Source organism: Camelus bactrianus, chromosome 11 (assembly GCF_048773025.1).
Source record: "Camelus bactrianus isolate YW-2024 breed Bactrian camel chromosome 11, ASM4877302v1, whole genome shotgun sequence".
Lineage (NCBI taxonomy): Eukaryota > Metazoa > Chordata > Mammalia > Artiodactyla > Camelidae > Camelus > Camelus bactrianus.
Window position 1 is genome coordinate 31,272,034 of NC_133549.1, and position 20,877 is coordinate 31,292,910.

Here is a 20,877-nt window from a genome sequence, read left to right on the forward strand (position 1 = left end):
AAAACACCAGAAAGCCTGTAGAGACACGACCTTCCCATCTTTATATCCTCAACAGTAGCAGCAAAGGTGCCTACATTTACTGTGCATGCTGGGCCAGGCTGAGCTCTTCACACACATTAATTCTCAAAACAAACCTATGAGGCAGATATAAACAAGGAAACGGAGGCTTAGAAAGTTAAAGCAGCTCTCCCAAGCTCATGCAGATAATGCACAGCAGAGCCAGGGCCCCATCTCAGGTCTGACTGCAAAACCTGAGCCACTCTGCTATGCAGTCTTCAAATATTTGAATTAATGATCAAGGACATTTGAAATCCATGTTAGAAGATATTTCCAGTTCTCTTTCCAGATGCTCGGTGGGACTGCTCTTCCCAAGCTCCTCAATGTTAGGTGTGGTCATGAGACTTACTTGGGCTGATGAAATGTGAGTAGAAGTGGTATGTGTCACTTCTGAGAAGTTTAAGAGCCAGTGAGTGACTCACCACCTCTCTCTCTGCCAGGATGACTGGCCAAGATCCAAATGGTGGCTGCTGCATCAGCCTGGGTGGCAGAGTACTGCTCCCCAGCAGACCTCTGTGAGTGAGCAAGAAACAAACCTGTCTTGAGCGACCGAGAACCTGGGCTGCTTGTTATGTTAGCACAGCCCAGCATGTCCTAACTAGATGGGTGTTACGAGGATGGAGAATTTGGGAATGCGCATTCTGTGACCTCCAAGGTTACCCCAAGAGAGATGTTATCACTTACTTTTTCTTTGGTAGTCTGCCAGAGTCCAACAGGAGTGCCCATATCTGATGAGTCCCTGCCATGGCTATCCACAGAATGTCATCGGTTTGGATTTCAGGACCTTTATAAAAATAAACAAACACTCCCAATTATTTCAGAAATTTAAATTAAGGGAAGACAGTAGTATGTTTATAAATCATTGATAGAAGAAAATTAAAATATTTGCAATGTTTTAAGTTGTTGTTGAAAATTTTCCATTTTCCTTGTGAAAGGACTTCTTTAGACTTAACAAATTTACCTGAAAATTCACAGAAATCCAAAGTATTCTTAATCTCTGGGCACAATGTTTTAAAATATTTGATTTCTTATTGTATGTGATACAAGAAATGAGTTGACACATACTCTCCAAAGAAACTCTGGCAGTCAAGTACCTAAATTACATGCTTTAGGAACAGTTCTTCGAACAATTTCTCATGAAAGAACTGTATCTTTTAATAGTTTAAGAAATGTATATTTCCACCACAGTACTAGCTTTTAGACTTAGACTCACATCACTAGTGGTATTAAAAAAATCTACTGCTTAATTGTGAAACTTTTTCAGCAACATGCCGTTGATATGCAATAAAACTAAAAGTACAATATACAGCTCTGTTTCTAAAATAAATAAATAATTTTCTTTTTTAAAGACTGATACACAACCTACTATAATGTGACAAGGCTCTATTTCTCAAATTAATTCTATTGTTAAAATATTTAATTCTTTTAATTTAAGCTGTATTCTGAGGTTTACATGTAATTGAGACATTTTAACTAAAATAATTTAGACAGACATATCTTATGCTAAAAGGAATGTCTTGGTAAGTCTATTTTATTTGTACTTTCATTAACTTCAAATAGTTGTGTCCATAGGAATTTTTCTTCCTTAACTTGTATTACTTTCAAGTCTCTTTCAATTTAACAGCAACAAAAATAATTCTCTATGGTCAATAAATTATAGTTGCCATGTGCCAAGCACTTTACAGAGATTATCACTTAGATTTTCTCAAAAGCCCCAGAAGACAGGTATTGTTACTAGGCCCTTTTTACAAAGGACACTGAGGCTACAGAGGTAACTTGCCAGGATCACAGAGCTACTAAATGAAGAAACTGGAATCTGAATCCAGGCAGTCCAGCAGAAAAATCTATTTCTTTTGGGGGGGGGGCGGTACTTAGGTTTATTTATTTATTTTTAATGGAGGTACTGGGGATTAAACCCAGGACCTTGTGCATGCTAGGCACGCACTCTACCACTGTGCTACACCCATCCTTGAAAAATCTGTTTTTCATGTTGCCTCTTTCTCTGTGTTAATTGCTGTCATTGTGAAATCTAAAGGAAAGTAGCTTACTTCAATTTAATTTTTCATGTTCTAATATTTTTATAAACATAAATTGTATTAAAAGTAACAACGGCATCCATATATTCTGGGGGACTCAGTCTCTGCTTAACCTCTTTAAAGCTGGATCAAAAGCTCTTCATAATTATAGCCTTTTATTTTGTTTTGCCCCTTCCATGTAAAGACAAAGCTTGAAGGTGACCTTCCATAAGCCAGAAGAGAGCTCTCACCAGAAACCAATCATGCTGGCACCTTGACCTTGGACTTCTAGCCTCCAGAACTGTGAGAAAATAAAATTCTGTTGTTTAGGCCACCCAGTCTGTGGCATTTTGTTATGGCAGCCAGAGCTAAGACATTCCCCCTGAGAACAGAAATGAGACAAGGAGATCTGCTATCAACACTTATTTAGCATCATATGAAGGTCCTAATTTGTACAGGGAAGAAAAAGAAGCAAAAAGCATAAAGATTAGAAATACAACTGTAATCATCAGAAGATGACATGGGTTTAAAGCCTCTCTGCTCTGCCCAAGGAGAGCTGTACTGGCATATACAGGAGTGAAAGACCAAATCAGGTCTCCATTAGCTACTTCTTCAAACAGGCCATCTAGTTCACCCAGGGTCTCCTACACAAAGGCCAGCGCTTCGTAGTGATAACAGCGTGAGCATCTGTTTGATCTTGGTCTCTGTGTACTATTTCCTTAAAAGCTGGACGTATGAGAAGAAGTGCGAAAGCAGAGGCTGTGTCAGGTCAGGATTCAGGTGTTTAGGATTCTATACCTGGATCGATGAGGACGATGATGATGGGGGCGTGGTGGTGAAAATGGTAACCATTCAGAGCACTTCCTATCTTTAAGGCCCTGAGCTAATAAGCACTTTATATGGATTATGTCCTCTAATTTAATGTTACCAAGTCCTATTATTATCATCTCCACTTTACAAAGAAATTGAAATTCAAAGGGGTTAAATAATTTGTTGGTATTCACACAGCTAAACCTGGAATAATCCATTAGTGAGTCAAATTCCAGATTATGAGTGTTCTGATCAGAGTGAAGGAACTGCAGAAGTGAGCCTGTGCTCTTCTGGCCAGTACTCTGCTTGGCCTGGTCTCTTTTCCCTCCCTTCTGCCTCTGCCCCCATGGATTTCGCTTTGGCTTTAAGTACCCAAGTGCATTTTAATGTGTGACCAGAAATAGGGATCTGGTCAAACATAACCACGGCTTCCGACCCCAGGATGTGTGGCTAGGTTCACTCCTGCCCTTCCCTCCCTGCAGCCTCTCACACAGCCCATGGCCAAGTACTCTCTTACAGGTATTTGCCCCGGTCCCTTGCCTTTCCATTTTTGGTTTGGTTCAGCTTATCAACATCTCTTTGTGACCTTGAGCACAAGAACCTTACAAAAAAACAATGATAATAACACTTACATAGTACTTTCTATGTGCCAGGATCTATTCTGAGTACTTTCCATGTATTAATTCTCATAATTTCATAGAAAGTCTTTGAGGTAGGTACTTTCAGTATCCAATTTAGATGAGGAAATTGAGGCATTAAGAGACCGAGTAACTTGTCCACAGAGTCACACAACTATTAAGATGTGAAAATAATTAGAATCCAAGTGGTCTGGCCCCAGAGTCCAGGCTCATCAGTTCCATGCTATGCTGCCACTTAAGAAGTTTTTATCCTGCCTAATCATTTCACTGAGGGCTGAAAAGAGTGTTCTTGGAAATAAAATGAGAGTTTAAAAAAAAGCGGGGGGTGTGGTATGGCATTTATAATATCTATCAAACTGATAAGAGTCATATTAATAATTTACACTGTTCATCCTGGATTTTGAAATGTAAAGTATATACCTGTATCACCAAGTATGGGTATTTTGTTCCTTCTAACAAGTATTTAACAATCATAGAGCTTACAACTTTAAATTAAGAGTGCAGTTAGTATCACGGACTTTGGATAGTCACAAACTAAAAGGACAATGTCATAAGATAAAAAGGCTTTGGGAGTTAAGTAAGTATTTTTAAAGGCAAAACCCTTCATAATTATCATAAGGACTAGTGAAACAGTTTCTGAAAACAGGAATAATATCAGCAACTGAAGAATGAAAATGAAAAGAAAATTACCTGCAATCCTGCTTATAAAAATTTTCTGTTATTTTAAGCAACTATGATCGAAATAGATCCCACTGACTAGAACCCTCTTTATGGCATCTGTGAAATCGTCTATTAGGGTAAACTGATTTTTCTACAGTTTCTAAACTTCCTATGAAACAAAGCCTTAAGCCACTGGGATAAAGCAACAAAGTCTATCACTGCCACGGCACAGGAAAAGCCCAACTATGACTGGAGAAAGAGAAGAAAAAAATCTCTCTCCCTCTGGGGGAGGGGCAAGGAACTGTCTCTGGCCAAAGACCCCACAGTGATACCAAGCAGAGATTTCCCACTGCTGGGGGAAAGCAGGAAACTCTTCAAAACTACTCACAGATACAAGGCAGAGTTTAGCTGCCAGAGAGAAGGAACAGGATGGAAGAAAAATCTCCCCCACCTTGTTTCATGGAGGCCCAGGCACACGGGACCTCCCTGAGATGAGGGTGACCAGAATGAAAGAACACTCGCTCAGCCCGGACACAGCCTAGTACAGAAGATGGCAGCAGTCTATCCCTCGAGAGAACCACTCTGTGGCTCAGCTGTGGGGGGTCACTGAAGCTGAGGGTGGAGGACTAACACTGAGAAAAACCCTCTAGCATCCAGGCCCCCACGCTTAGGCAATGGCCACCTGCGAGAGGACTTTCAAATCTCAAACAGAACAGACAGAACTCACAGCAATGATAAAATCCAAATCCAGCTCAGCTTCAAACTAAATTGTCTCAACCTCCTCTATATATGGTTCCACACAAGATGACTGGGACATAACAAAAGATGAGAAGACACACATAAAACTAAGGAAAACAAAAACAAACAGAAAAACAAAACAAAACAAAAAATACCCCATTTTTAAGAGACAAACCAATCAACAGAAACAGACTTAGAGATGACATGAAATTTGGATCTGATACGGACTTCGAAATTACTGTGCTTACTACGGTAAAGAATCTAGAGAAAAAGGTGGCTGAAATACCTAAATAGATGAGGAATTTCAGCAGATAGATAAAAATCTCTAAGAAACAGCACAATGGAAATACTATTTAAAAAAAAGAATATCAGAAATGGAAAATTCCTTCAATAGGCTTATCAATTGACTAGACACAGCTGAGGAAACAATCAATGACCCTAAAGAAAAATTGACAGAAATCACACACACTGAAACACAAAGAGAAAAGAAGGAGAAACTAAAAAAACCAACACCATCATATGTAAGAACTGTTGGATATAATATCAGAGTCTAACATATGAGCAACTGAAATCCCAGGGAAAAAAGGAAGAAGCGGAAAAAACATTTGAAAAGGTCACAGTTGAGAATTTTCCCAAATAATGAAGGATATCAAACCACAGATTCAAGAATCCTACACAGGGTAACTTATCAGTCAAACTGCTGAAAACCAAAGAGAAAATCTTGAAGGAATCCAGAGAAAAAACACACTTTTTACACAAAGGAACTAGGAAAAGAATTAAATGGGGCCTCTTGAACAAAGCAGAGAGAGCACAGACCTGATATGCATTTTAGAAACATGGCAATGTTTCTGCTGAAAAAATGAATTTATCGGAGTTATTCTTGATTATTTTTAGTGCATTATGAAGTCCTGACCATATTTAGACTGATAATCAAAAATGAACAAGGATGAAAATAACTTTTGTAAAAATCACTTTATGTCAATTACTTTCATGCTTTTATCACTGTAATGGCACAATCAGGTTAAATATTCAGGTACTATTTAAAGTACAAACATACATACATTTACATGGTATATATATTTAAAATAAACAGAGGTATTTCAAGTCCCTTTCCCTAATATCTTCTTGAAGTATGTTGAACTGAGTCTCATGGTAGGGTTTGTCTCTGTTATTTTTCACTCCCTTTACCTGATCTGTTTTCTTTATTTTTTAAGGTTTAATTTTTAATTAAACATGCATTTAAATGGATAAATGTTCTATATAAAGTTTAATGACTAAACAACCATGTACACACAACCTAGATGAAAAAAGGGAACATTGTTTGAAAACCTCCAGCACCCTTCTATGAGCATATCCTCCCCTCTTCCTAGAAGGAACTAACAGTCTAAAAATGTGTTTTTCACTTTCTTCTTTGATTTTTAAAATTTTATCATATCTGAATGGGTCTCTTAATGTATGATTGGTCTTGTTTGTTACTAAACATTCTATTAAAGGAGTCATATTATAGGTCTCTTCTGTAACTTACTTTATCCACCCAACAGATTTCCTGATACTTGTCCATGCTCCTAGGCGTAGCTGTGGTCCACTATTTGCACTATACAACAGCCTTATATGATACCACAATACCTAATCTATTTTTCATGTTTTCTGCCTGACAGCTCCATCTTCTCTCATATTCCTAACTAGAGTAGAATTTCAGAAATATCCTATGTAATTCTTAAAGTAGTAAAAAACGTAAACATTTACAAGAACAATTTTTCTCAACCACAGTCCCCTTCAAGTTGCATTTAATCACACATCTGTTTAAACCAGTTGTACAATTACATAATTTAAATATATACGAACCTATTCAATATGAATGCAAAAAGGAAACTGTCTCTCACAAAGTTGAATATTTTGGAAAGGCTTTATAAAGGCAAATAGCTAAGTCAAATTATTTAGATGTGGGAAGACAACTGGAAAGACTAGGTTTAAAAAATTTCAGCCCTCAGATTTCTTTGCAGGTGTTTTAAAATTCTCATCACACTTTAAAGGAAACCAAAACAATACATTTTGAGTAGTGTAAGACTGTCAGCGGACACAAGAAGAAAAGACTTTGGTCCTACTCAAAAGATTGGTTAAAAATGTACATTTATAGTTCTTAAAGCATTTTTAGTTTTATGATTCCCAGATTTAACAGATTTTTTTTCTATATTGATCAATTATCATAGCCAACCACTTCAGTAAAATATTCTACTGGATTTATTTACTTCTATTTTTATTTCACAAAGTATTCAGGTAGCTTACAAAGAAACAAACCCTAGTAAGATAAATTTAAAATAAGAAAGTTGAAGCAATAGATAAATAGGGCAGAAAAGAAAGATTCAGTCATACTAATACTAAAAAAATCACTGTCATGTTTCCATTAAACTCTGCTAAAGATAAATTTGTCTCTAAGTTTCCTAGCAATCAGTATAGCAATGTAAACACAATCAGTTATGATATTCAAACAAACTTGATCCTTAGGAAAAAGTATAATTACCTACAACACAGAGATCATGGAAAAAAATTCTCCAGTAGATAATCAGGTTATTTATAAGATAATAACTGAAATTAGCAACAACGCCTTATAGGAAAAACAGTTAACTGTGTTTTGATGAAATATATAATGTGAAACATACACACATATGAATGTAAGTGAATATAGAATGTATATGTGATGATGTATTTTTTCAGTGAATGACGACGTGATGACAAAATATAGTTGACTACAAACAACTGTAAGGAGAGCATGTATTCTATCATCCAAGTTCCCCACACTCTGACAATACACATTAATCCAGCATTAGATTTCACAGTGATTTAAAGCAGAAGCTCTTAAAGTGTTTTTGGATAATATACTACTTTGAAACTCTGATAAGAATCTGACCAATTTTCCCAAATCTTAAATAGAATTCCTGGGAAATAATAAGTACTTCACAAAGCCTAACTACGAATGCCTTGGGCATATAACTCCCAGCAAGCTCAACACATCATTAAAAGCACATGGCTCTGCATTTAACTTACAGCTTAAAATAGCTTCGCTCCCGGTATTTGGCAAGATACAAAATAAAAAGAAATAACAAATTTTTTTCTTGTTATGAGAACTCTCAGGACTTAACCACCTTAACTTTCATATATAACATACAGCAGTGTTCATTATATTAATTATATTGCACAGTAGAGCTCTCCTACGTATGTATCTTATAACTGGAATTTTGTACCTTTTGACCACCTTCATCCAATTCCTGTCCCAGTCCCCCTGCCTCTTGCCTTTTTCTGTAAGTTTGTTAGTTTGTTTTTTTAATTATAACTGACCTACAACATTATGTTAGTTCCTGGTACACAACATAGTGATTCGGTATCTCTATACATTACAAAATGATCACCATGATAAGTTTAGTTACCACCTGTCACCAAAGATATTATATTATTATTAACAATATTCCTCATGCTGCACATTTCATTCCTGTGACTCATTTATTTTGTAACTGGATGTCTGTACCTCTTAATCTCCCTCACCTATTTCACTCATCCCTCTGCCTCATTCCTTCTGGCAACCACCTGTTTCTTCTCTGTATCTACGACTCTGTTTCTATCTTGTTATATTTGTTCACTTGTTTTGTTTTTCATATTCCATATATAGGTGAAATCATACAATATTCGTCTTTCTCTGACTTACTTCAGTTAGCATAATACCATCTAGGTCCATCCATGTTGTCACAAATGACAAGATTTTATTCCTTTTTATGGCTGAGCAGTATTTCATTGTACATATGTAAAATTTTTTTAATTGTTCAAAAGAAGCTATCATTCTTTAATACAATTTTTAATAATCCAAAAAAGCTGCCATTTCTTGATTTGTTTTTCACACTACAGCAAATAAAAAGGACATTGTTGAAAGGTAGAGTTCGTGAAAATCTTCTGAAATGCTGGAACTATAAATCCTTCCAATTCAAAAATATTCAGACTACCTTAACTGAAAGTGGCAACTAAGGTGAAATTCTTTAACAATAGAGTAATATATACTCTACCTTGTGTATAAAATATAATATGTATGTAATGTTATATGTTATATATAATGATATATATCCTCTATCTTCTATATATTACTGCTGGCTTTGTTGTTATGCAACTAACAAATCCCAAGTCATAGCTATAAAAACAGAAAATAAACAGCAACAGAAATAATCCAAATGAATGTTCCCATAATATTTTAAAAATCTGACTTTTACTTAACAAAATTTACTTACATTTAGTATCAAAAGTTTACATACCTGACTTTCCAGAAACTACATCCCAAGGGGAACTAATGGGCTGTTCTTCTCCTTGAGCTCCACCTTCTTTATCTGTACCTTGAATTCCAATGCCAGCCACAGTGCTCACCATCTCAGCTTCTAGGTCAATCTACAGAAATTAGTATTTGTTTTATGCAGTGCATCTATTTCCAATAGAACATACAGAAAATATATGCAACACAAAAACATTAAGGAGAAAAAGCTTTAAAAAAAAAAAAAGGCTAATCAAGTACAAGGTGTCCTTGTTATTGAAATGCTCAGTCCTTTCCATTTCCCTACCCATCCACTCCCCAACTTTCCTCTTACCCCTCTCCCTCATCATGCCTCTACAGAATTGGTGTTGATCTCAACCAAAAAATATTTTAAAAGGTGAAATTTGAAAATTTAAAGCAAAATTGAGAAACACACTTTTCTTAAAATGTATTTTAATTATGCTTGGCAAGTAACTGACACATATAGAGCTTAATATGTGCTAGGCACTGATCCAAGAATCATCCATCCATCCTCATAATAACTGACTGTGATTTTGATTATTGTAGAGGTAACTGAGGCACAGATCATTAAGTAAGATACCAAGATCCCACAGCTAGTAAGTCAAGGATCTTGGATTTGAATCAGTGCTAGGTCTACTACACTATATTGCCTCAACTTCATAAACCAAGAAATTAATGCATTCTACTGAAAAAGGATACTCTGGTTTCATCTCCTGAGACTCTTCGAACATTTTATCATGAAAAATTTCAAACACAGAGAAAATCTAAAAGAATCTGGCACTAAACATCCATATATCTACCACCTACTATCAACAGTTCACTGACTTGCTTTATCACATATCATATCCAATTATCAATCCCTCAATCCATTTACATTTTTTGATGCATTTCAAAGTAAATCATAAACATCAGTACACTGGCCCTAAATATTTCAGTATGTTTACCATTAACTAGAGTTTCATATTTTTTCAGAGCTTTTTCCTTTCTTGAGGCAAAACTTACAACAAAGTACGCAAATCTTGAGCGTATCATTTGATGAATTCTCAGAAATGCACAAACCTGTGTAGCCCAATTTAAAGCCATAGAATGTTACCTTCATTCCAGAAAATTCCCTCACACTTCTTTCCAGTCATTCCTGACTCTAGTGGCAAACAGTATAAATTTTTTTTTTAACCATCATACGTTATTTGTAACTTTCCTAGGATTCCAGATAAACGGAATCATACAGTAATTATCTCTTTTGTGTGTGGTTTCTTTCATTTAAAATGTTTCTGAGATTTATTCATGTTTTGGTAGCTTCTTCATTTTTATTGCTGAGTAGTATTCCATCAATGGAGTATACCACAGTTCATTTATATATTTTGTTACTGACAGACCCTGGGCTGTTTCCAGGTTGGGGCCTTTAAATAGAGTTGCTATTAATATTCTTGTGTAAGCCTTTTTGTGGACATGCTTTCAGTTCTCTTGGGTACATACACAGGACTGTAATCGCTGTGTTACAGGGTTAAGTATGTGATTGGTTTGATTGAAAACTGCCAGAAGGTTTTCTCCAGTGGTCCATCATTTTCTATTTGCACCAACAATGCATGAGAGTTCAAACTGCTCCACATCCTTGCTACCCTATGGTACTGTCAGTCTTTTTAATTTTAACTATTATAGCAGATACACAGTGGTATTTCATTGTCCTTTGAACTTACATTTCCTTTTCAACTCATGATGTTGATCACTTTTCCATGTGCTTTTGGTCATTCTTATATCTTCTTTTGAAACATGTTCAAATCTTTCACTCATTTTTATTACATTATCTTCTCATTTTTCAGTTGCAGAAGCTTTTATATTTCATGGATATTAATCCCTTCACAGATGTTTTTCTGAATTTTTGTGACTATTTTCTGACCGCCTGTGGCTTGTCTTTTCACTTTAACAGTAAACCTTAATAAGTAGAAGTTTCAAATTTAGATAAATTTGAATTTATAGTTTTCTTTTGTGATTATTGTTTGTGTCCTGCCTTTGAGAAGCCTTTGCCTCCATGCAAGTCACAAAGATATTCTCATATGTTTTCTTCTAAAAGCTTTAGGATTTTAGCATTTACTTCTGGGTCTATGATGTATCTTGAATTGATGTTCATATATGGTGCGTGAAGTAGGGGTCATGTAGGTATCTAATTGCTCAAGCACAATTTGCAGAAATGACTTTGCTTTCTCTCGATTACTTTCATGCTTTTTAGAAAATCAAACAACTGCACAGGTGTGGGGTTACTTCTTGGTCTTCTTTTTTACTGATCTATGTATCTGTCCTTGGAAGTATAACACTGTCTTGATTGGTATACAGTATAGCATTAGTATATGGTATAGCATTGTGGTAAGTCTTGAGATCAGGTTGTATAAGTCTCAACTTCGTTCTTTTTCAAATATTTAGATATAATAATCCTTTGTTTGCACTTCCACATAAATTTTTGGACTCCATTTGTCAATATCTACAAAAAAAGACTGATGGTATTTTAATTGGAATTGAACCGAAACCATAGATCAATTTACAGAGAACTGAATCTTAATTTTGAGTTTTGCAATCCAATATTGAATTAATTTTTCCTCAGCAAAATGATAGTTTTATAATTTGAAGAACTCAGGACTTGTACGTATTTCTTAAAATTTATTCTAAGTATTTTGTTCTGGTTGCTAAGTAAATAAAATTTAAAAACTCCAACTTCCAGTTGACTGTTAATAACATATAAAAATATAGTTGATCTTTTTATACTGACTTTGTATTTTGCAACCTTCCTAAATTCACTTATTAGTTCAAGTAACTGTATAGATTTCTAAAAAGTTTTGGTGTACTTGACTTGTCACTGGCAAATAAAGACAGTAATTTTCTTCCTTTTCAGCCTATTAGCCTTTTACATCCCTTTAATGTCTTATTACAATGGCCAGTACTTCCAGTACCATGTTTAATAGGCATAGTGAGTGGGGATCCTTGCCTTGTTCCCAATCTTGAAGGAAATGCATTCAATACTTTGCATTAAGTGTGGCTGTAAGCTTTTTGTAGATGCCCTTTACCATAGTAAGGGTGTTCATTTCCATTTCAAGTTTACTAATTTTATCATGATTAGGTATTGAATGTTTTCCACTGTTCTTCTGAATCTAGTCAAGCAATCATGTGGTTATTATCTTTTATTCTGTTACTATGGTGAATTACATTGACTTATTTTGGTGATGTCCTCTTGCATCATTTTTAGTAGCTGCTCTATAATCTCCTGAAATTGTAAAGAATATCCATCAATGTAACTTTATCTATATTTTCACTAAACTCAAAACCTGCAAAATACAATCTCCAAAAATACAATAGGCAGCTAGGGATGGGCCTTTGAAACAGATCTTGATTTAAGAAATGCATCACAGAAACTGATGGGATAATAAAAAAATTCCTCTTGGAAAAAGCCTGGGCCCAGGTGACGTTACAGGGGAGATTCAATAAATGTTCAAAAATCGCTGATTCCTGTATGAGACAAGTTATTCCAAAAAACAGAAAAAGAATGAAAACTAACTCCTTTGATGAGGTTAGTGCGACCTTGATTCCAAAATCAGGTGAGAACAGTACAAGAAAATATAGAGCCATTTAATTTATGAACATGAATTTTAAAATACTAAATATAATTTTGGATAATCAAATCCAATTTGACTTTTTAAAAAATTCATGATTAGGTAAGGTTTATCCCAGGAATAAAAAGATGGTTCAACATCAAAAATATCTATTAATACACAATTCATCACATCAGCATGCTAAGGGCGAAAAACTATATAATTACTTTGATAAATATAGAAAACACATTTAAAAAATCACATAATAATTCTTAGTAGCTAGGAATAAAAAGAAGTTTCTTAACTTCATAAGCATTTTATTTTCCAAAGCTATAGAAAATACCAAACGTGTGGAGAAAGTTTATATGCATTCCATTTAAGATTATGATCATGACAAGACACCCACTATCACTGTAAGGCTTGAAAGCAATATAATAAAAGGAAGTAAGAAGTATAAAAAAAAGGGAAAAGATAAAACTGCCATTTGTTTTCTTCAGACAATATAATTACCTATATGAGAAACAAACAAAAGTTTTCGCAGAGATGAATAAGTTGATCCTAAAATTCATATGGAATTACAAGGGATTCAGAACAGTCAAAACAGAAAGAAGTGGGAGGGCTCATACTTTCTGATTTCACAACTTATTAAAAGTTATGGCAATCACAACAGTGTGGTACTGGCATAAGGACAGATACATAGATCTATGGAAGAGACTTGAAAGTCCAGAAATAAACCCATGCATGTATGAGTAATTGATTTTCTAAAGGCTGCCAAGACTACTCAACGGAGAAAGAATCGTCTCTTCTGTAAATGGTTCTGGGATAACTGAATATCCATATGCAAAAGAATGAAGTTGGACCTTACCTCATACCATATAAACATCATCTAAAAATGGATCTAAGACCTAACTGTGAGAGCCATAAATATAAAACTCTTAGAAGAAAACACAGGAGCTAACCTTCATGACTTCGGATTTGGCAATGGATTCTTATATGACATCAGAAATATAAGTAGTGAAAGAAACAGATAAATTGGGAATCGTCAAAATTTAAAACTTTTGTGCATCAAAAGACATGATTAAAAAAGTGAAAAGATGACTCACAGAATGTGAGAAAGTATTTGAAAATCACATATCTGATAAGGAATTCATATATAGAATATATAAAAAGCTCTTATAACTCAATAATAAAAAACCACAAATAACCCAACTAAAAAACTGGCAAAGAATCCGACTAGACACTTTTCAAAGGAAAATAAACAAGTGGTCCATATGCATAGGAAAAGATGCTTGACATCATTCCTCATTAAGGAAATACCTATCACAACCACAATGATAGGCCACTTCACACCTAGTAGAATGACTAGAATTTTAAAAATGGAAACTGATAAGTAATGGTGAAGATATGGAGAAACTGGAATCCACATATACTGCATGTAGAAATGTAAAACAGTGCAAAGGCTGTGATTTAGCAGTCTAGCAGGTTCTCAAAACGTTAAACATAAAATATAAAACATATGAATCAACAATTCCAGGACTTACACACCTACCGAAGAGAAATGAAAACATGTCCACACAAAAATATGTGAATTATTCATAGTAGCCCTAAATTGGAAACACCCTAAATGTCCATCAACTGGTAAATGGATAGAGAAAATGTGGCTTATTCATGCAATGGAATGCTATTCAGTGATACAGAAGGAATAAACTACCAACATGTTACATCACTGATGAACCGCAAAAACATTACACAGAATGAAAGAAGCCAGACACAGAAGACCACATATTGTGTGATTCTATTTATATGACACATTCAAAAAATGCAAATTTATAGAGTAGATTAGGACTAAGGGTGGGAATGGGGGTTAACTATAATTGGGCATGGGGGTTCTTACTAGGATAAAAATGTTCTAAAAATGACTTATGGTTATGGTTGCACAACTTGTTAAATTTAAAATTCGTGAATTATATACTTGAAATGGGTGAACTTTACACTGTGTAAAATATATCACAATAAAGTTGTTAAAACACACACACAAAATACTACATGTTTTATAAGGTCACATACAAATAAGAAGAGTGAATTAAACATATGAGGAAGGCTACCTATAGGTGTATTTATGTACAGGGAATGGCAGGGGAGATGGGAATAGAGATGAAGAGGAATTTACAAATTAATAAATAAATTATTCTAACAAGACAGGTCGGCATGGAACACTGATGCTCGTGAGCTGTAAGCGTAGGCGTACGATCAATCTTCTGCAAATGAGGTCTTAAACAAACGTAAAATACAATAAATATTTTTCTATTTTTTAAAGAGGGGAACAAATAGTAATTCTATCTCATTTCTATTTTTGCAGACACTGTCATAAAATATAAAAATGATTTCAAGTAACCTGTTTGCTATGATAATTATGCTACTTAAAAAATATCTGAAATGCAGTCAATAGACCAAAACTCACTAAGTCCTAAAGCAAGAGAAATAATGTACAATGAAAGAAGAACAAGTACTCCCTGTATGTTGTGGGTTAAACATCTTACTACTTCAATATCCTGTTAGAAATCTGAGACACTATTATGAATTTTAGAAGCACAGAACCCAGAAAAAGATAATGATAAAGAAAATATGGACCTTTAAGTAGTTAGTAACATAAAACCACTTTTTCCCAAAGTATACACCATTAACTCATTAGTCCTATGAAAAGTTCTTACTAAAAAGGGCTCTTTGGTCCAATAAGTTTAGAAATACTGCACACACATCCCCTCACTTACGTATTCAAAATATATTAGCCTGTTAAAGTCTCTAAGAAGAAAAGTGTCCAAGACTTTCAAAAAATAAACGTGCTTTAATTTATACATCCACAAAACCCTTTTTTCATGCAACATCTTTTCATGTTAAGAGGAACAAATGCTTTAGAAAATGTTTCATTCAACAGATATTATTTGCTCATAAATTCAGTCAACAAACAATCTATTGAACACCCACTGTGGGCCAGGTGCTGTTCTAGGTGCTTAGGATTACAATAGGAAAAAAAACAAATTTTGTGTCCTTGTGGAGATTTACATTACAGTGGTCATTTTATGTTCTATATATATTTTTCCTATTTTATATGTATATATATGTAAAATTTATATAAGTTGATAATTCTGTCATATAAATAGGTAAAAATATTGAGAGAGAAAATGGCAAGAAAAGCAAAGAAGCACCTAAAACATGTTTAGACAGAATGGGTTAGATGAACTTACTTATTTTCCAAATAGTTGGCAACTTAAAGACAAATGGATTATAGCCAAAATATTAATCAGTCAGGAATGTTTAAAATAACTAGGTATGTCTACAAGGGAATACTATGCAGTCATATTCATATGACTAATACAGAAAAAATAAGTTAAAAAGAGAATGCAGAAATTTTATATGTACATTATGATACCATTTGTTAAAAAAAAAGATTCTCTAGAGACAGTCTTTTCAATATAAATTTATTTGGATATGAGTAGAAAATTTCTGAAAAGATACTAATTTAACAATGGTTGTTACCCCTGGGGAGCTAAATAGATTATTAGGGAGCTAAATACATTATTAGGGGACCTTTTTACCTTTAGGTATTAATCCATTTTTAAAAAATAAGATCACATATTACTTTTACAATGAGACAAAAGAAATTTTAAGACTAACTGATGGAGAAGTATTCCCAAGCAAAGTATAAGAGCTGAAGGAAGGCAGGAGTGGTATGTTTTTTTTTTTTTTTAGGTTTGAGAAAATTTTACTGAAAAAGGACAAAACATCACTTCATAAACAGTGGTTTGGACAATACCTCAAAATGAAGAGCTTTTGGGTGATTAGGCACACGACTCTGAGATAAAGGATTAAAAAGGGGACTTGATGGGTTTGTCTTCTGTGACAACTACAGGGTAACACACAGAACAAGACACCTAAGAATGAAAATAAAGTAAGTACCTCTGAAAGAAGTTGAATGAGGATGATCTGAAGTATTTAAGCAACACCCTCTCACTTCAAATACTTACGTAGCAAGTAAATAAAAGTATTTCTGATTAGAAGTATTAAAACTTTACTTAAAATGGAAAATTACCTTTCTTATAAGGTGGTTTTCAGTATCTGCCACATATATGATATTATTCATTATGGCTACACCCTGTGGTGAGTTAAAAGTTGACTCTGAAAATACTCCATCTTTTCTTCCAGGGTTGGGTCCTAAAAGACAAGAGAGATGTAAGACAATACATTTCCACTTAAAAAGTTATCTCAAAGCAAAACCAAGCAACCAACCAACCAACCAAACAAAACCCAACCCAAAAAACCTGTATTTAAAGCTGGGATTTTAACATAAATTAACATGATACTTCCACCTAAAAACTAAAATGTTTCCCAAGATACCTGTTTTTCTCAAGAGTAAATTTTGCTAATGACAGGGCTTACTGGATAGTGGTTATTAGTACATTTTAGTAGTTTATATCAGAAGAAATTACTTTAAAAAGCATCTAAATTACCTATTACCTAGACTCAAAAGAATTAAAAATAATTTAATTGTTTAGCTTCTGGCTGATGATTTTTAACAACTTTGGAAGGTAGACTCCTTCCATAATACAATGACAATTATAACTCTTCCCTTCAATACACATGTCCCTACAATGTCACCGGCAATTTCAGTGGGTTCCTAGATTCTGAGGACCATTCAAGCACTTCTTAATAGCCATGAATCCCAAGTTAAAAATCCTTCATATTTCCTATTTCACTTTGCCACAAAGTTCTCTAATACCTCATGGAGACTTTAAGAGAGACAAAGAGTTATTCTAGCTTAATAGCCTACTTCTCAGCTTTTAAATACAAGTGGAGTTTAACAGGTGGAGAGTACAAAGCATAATAAAATATAATTGTTACTTCTGAGACCAGAGGACAAGCCAGTCAAAGCCTCTAGATTAGCATTCCTACGTGATGCTCTGCAGAACTCCATCGTCCCAGGTGTAAGAGAGGGAGCATAATGTAGTGGCCAGGAACATGAATTCAAGAGTACAACAGACTTTCCAGCAATTTCTAGCTGATGATCTGGGCAAGTTCTGTTAGGTCTCAGTTCCTCTTCTGTAAAATGGAACTAATCATATAACATAACTCATAACATTGTGAGGACTAAATAAATTAATACAGGTAAAATGCTTGAATAATGCCAAATATATAAATGTGTGTGTGTGTTTGCTATTTTTACTATTATTAATAATACTGTTGTTGTTGTTGGCGAGAGCTCCCTGGGGAAAAAAAAAGTACTGTGATCACTTCAGATTGGAAAATACTTTTTACTACTGTATGCTATAACCCTTCTCATATTTTCATGAGGTACATTAACAGAGTGAAAGATTTGAGTACAGCGACACCACCATCACCAAGAATCTGTTAAAGCACATCTGACCAGTATTTTCTGAGTGTATCTGACCACAGAATTCTTTTTTTAAATTGTAGAATAACTATTAATTTATCACAACAGTATTCCTAGAAACATGTTTGAGAAAGGTAGCTTGCTGCTGGTTTTTCTCTGTTCAACAAAGAATATCCATCTAAACTACTCTGAAAATTTTAGGATCTATTAAAAACTCTTTTTACCATTTAAATTTAACTTGCTACAACAGATGCTTTTTGAGTAACGATTCTCACAACTGCCTGTTATAAACCAAAATATCAAGTTGCCAAAGCAAAATAAACAGCATAAAACACACACATACTCACAGGGGGAGGGTATAGCTCAAGTGGCAGAGTGCATGCTTAGCATGCACGAGGGGTCCTGGGTTCAATCCCCAGTACCTCCTCTAAAAAGATAAATAAATAAAACTAATTACCTCCCCATCAAAGTAAAAAATAAAAATAAAAAAAAACACGCATACTCTCTAACAAAAACAACAAACATGAAATATAAACAATCAAGAGTGAAGGGAATAATCCCTTGGTATGTTAAGAATAGCCCCAGAGCTCAGGAATAAGATTAGTTTATTTGCATCAGGAATGAAGATATCCCTACTTCATGTACTAACACAGCATGTGTGACTAAAACAAGACTGCAAGAAGATGAATTACTTTTCTCTTTAATATGTTGTTAGATGTAAGTTCAGCCTGGATGAACAAGATTAATAATGTACTTAACAGATTTTATTAATTATGTAAGATGTCAATAAGAGCCCTTTTTAGATCTAAGACCAAGGAGATATGGAAGAAAATGATCTATGCGTGTATGATACTTTTATTTTGCTACAATCAAAGGGAATGGATTCAGAAGTATGTGTAGGTTCTTGTGGAAGGAGAAAAGAGCATAATGGTGTAGAAATCCTAGGTTATTTACTTTGTAACCTAAGTCTCAAGTTCCTAGGGTATTATCCTAGTCATTAAAAAGATATGGCTATATTTGATGGAAAGTGAAATACAACACCCTCCATTTAAAACACCTGAAACCTAAAGTGTATATAACACTTCCATAAGACACAGTAAGTGTGGTAGTTTTTTGGAAAAACAAGATCGGATATATAAGTATAACTGAAAATTAAACTAAAGATTTTCTCCTTTTGACCTCAGTGAAGCTCTTTGGGTATTTGTGTTTGAGAGAGTGAGAAGAGATTAATTCAGACACCATACATTAATTACCAAAATTTCTGATGAAGTTAAAAGCCAATGTATAGTGCCTTTCTGTAATTAGTTCTTACTTACAAATTTCAATTTTAATTCATTTCCTTGACTTTTTTTTTTTTACTGTAAAATACATTATGTATCATAATTAGATGTAAACTTTACCTCCAATGCTGTACTGAATTTGTCCATTCTTCCAGACGACCAAAATTCTATGATGTCCAGTGTCCGCTATTACCAATCTATTGGAAACATGGTCTACTGTTACTTTGCCAGGAAACAGCAATGGTGAAGGTGGCAAAGAATCCTTATAGAGTTTGATTCCAATTTTATTATCTCTGATCTGTCCTCTGTCTTTGTAATACTTTAAAGCTATTGAAGTATATAAAAATAATTTATCTTTATGTCCCTCTCCAATCAAAGAAAATAACATGTTTCCACGAGGTCCAAGTATGATCAGAGTTGGCCAGCAGGAGACTTCTAGTTCTTGCCAAAGGCTGGCATCTGCATCATTAACCACAGGGTGGGTGATGTTGTATCGAAGAACAGCACTCTTAATGTTATCCACGACTTTTTCATTTGGAAACTTAGCTGAGTGAACACCAACAATCAGAAGACCATCTAAATGGAAAAAATTACAAGTTAAACACCACGAAGGATTAAAGTTTAAGTATCACCATCCACACATTAGGCTTTGGGTCACTAATAAATGTAACAGTCAGAGATAAAAAAAAAAAGGGAAAAGATAGAACTAAATTGATGTTTTCAACTGCATTTAAACACATGTATAAAACACTAACATTTAAATTTCAGTTCAATCTTGACAACTGCATAAAACACATATGATCAAAATCAGGTGGCTATTTCAAGGTTAAAACTCTCCGTGCCCTTTACCTAGATAAAGCTTTTAGAAAGATGTTGAAATTTTGTAAATTTTTTTCCACCTGTTGTAAGCCCCTCTGAAATTCACAGTGACTATGACTGCTTTTTGTGGTTACTTATTGTCACATTATCGTCTTAAATTTTTCTGACCTAACTACATTACAGATCAACAGAATGAAAATAAACAAAATATTTCCATAAGTTCTTTGATTTACTTAAAATTCCTATTATATAGTTCTTAGAACAAATCTTACTGTAGATAGCAGAACTGCTGAAAACAAAAAACAACATATTTATTTTAGTTAATCAATATAGTACGTTGAGAAGATAATATAGGAAAAAAAGTAAGAAGTGTTAAGCCAGATTCAGAGAAAAAACTCACTATCAACTGCCAAGGTAGCAGAGGTAGTAATAGTTATGTAAATCAGAATCTCCCAACATACCCATTAAAAACGATACAAACCAGCATGAAGAAAAAATAAAACCACACAAATTGGGAGGTGCAATTACCTTACACCCCATCCTTCCGTTACAACTATTAACTCTAAGCCAAAACACATATATAC

General features: G+C 34.3%; 1 protein-coding gene across 2 annotated transcripts in view; it reads right to left on the reverse strand.

Annotated features, from left to right (window-relative positions):
* NHLRC2 (NHL repeat containing 2) overlaps positions 1 to 20,877 on the reverse strand; it is a 48,861-nt gene that overhangs the window by 12,523 nt on the left and 15,461 nt on the right. For both annotated transcript variants that reach the window (XM_074373588.1, XM_045506563.2), the window contains exons 3-6: positions 19,595 to 20,050; positions 16,896 to 17,017; positions 9,214 to 9,343; positions 742 to 841 (exon numbers count right to left, since the gene is read on the reverse strand). In XM_074373588.1, the coding sequence (XP_074229689.1) occupies positions 742 to 841; positions 9,214 to 9,343; positions 16,896 to 17,017; positions 19,595 to 20,050 (808 nt within the window). The remainder of the gene's footprint in view (positions 1 to 741; positions 842 to 9,213; positions 9,344 to 16,895; positions 17,018 to 19,594; positions 20,051 to 20,877) is intronic.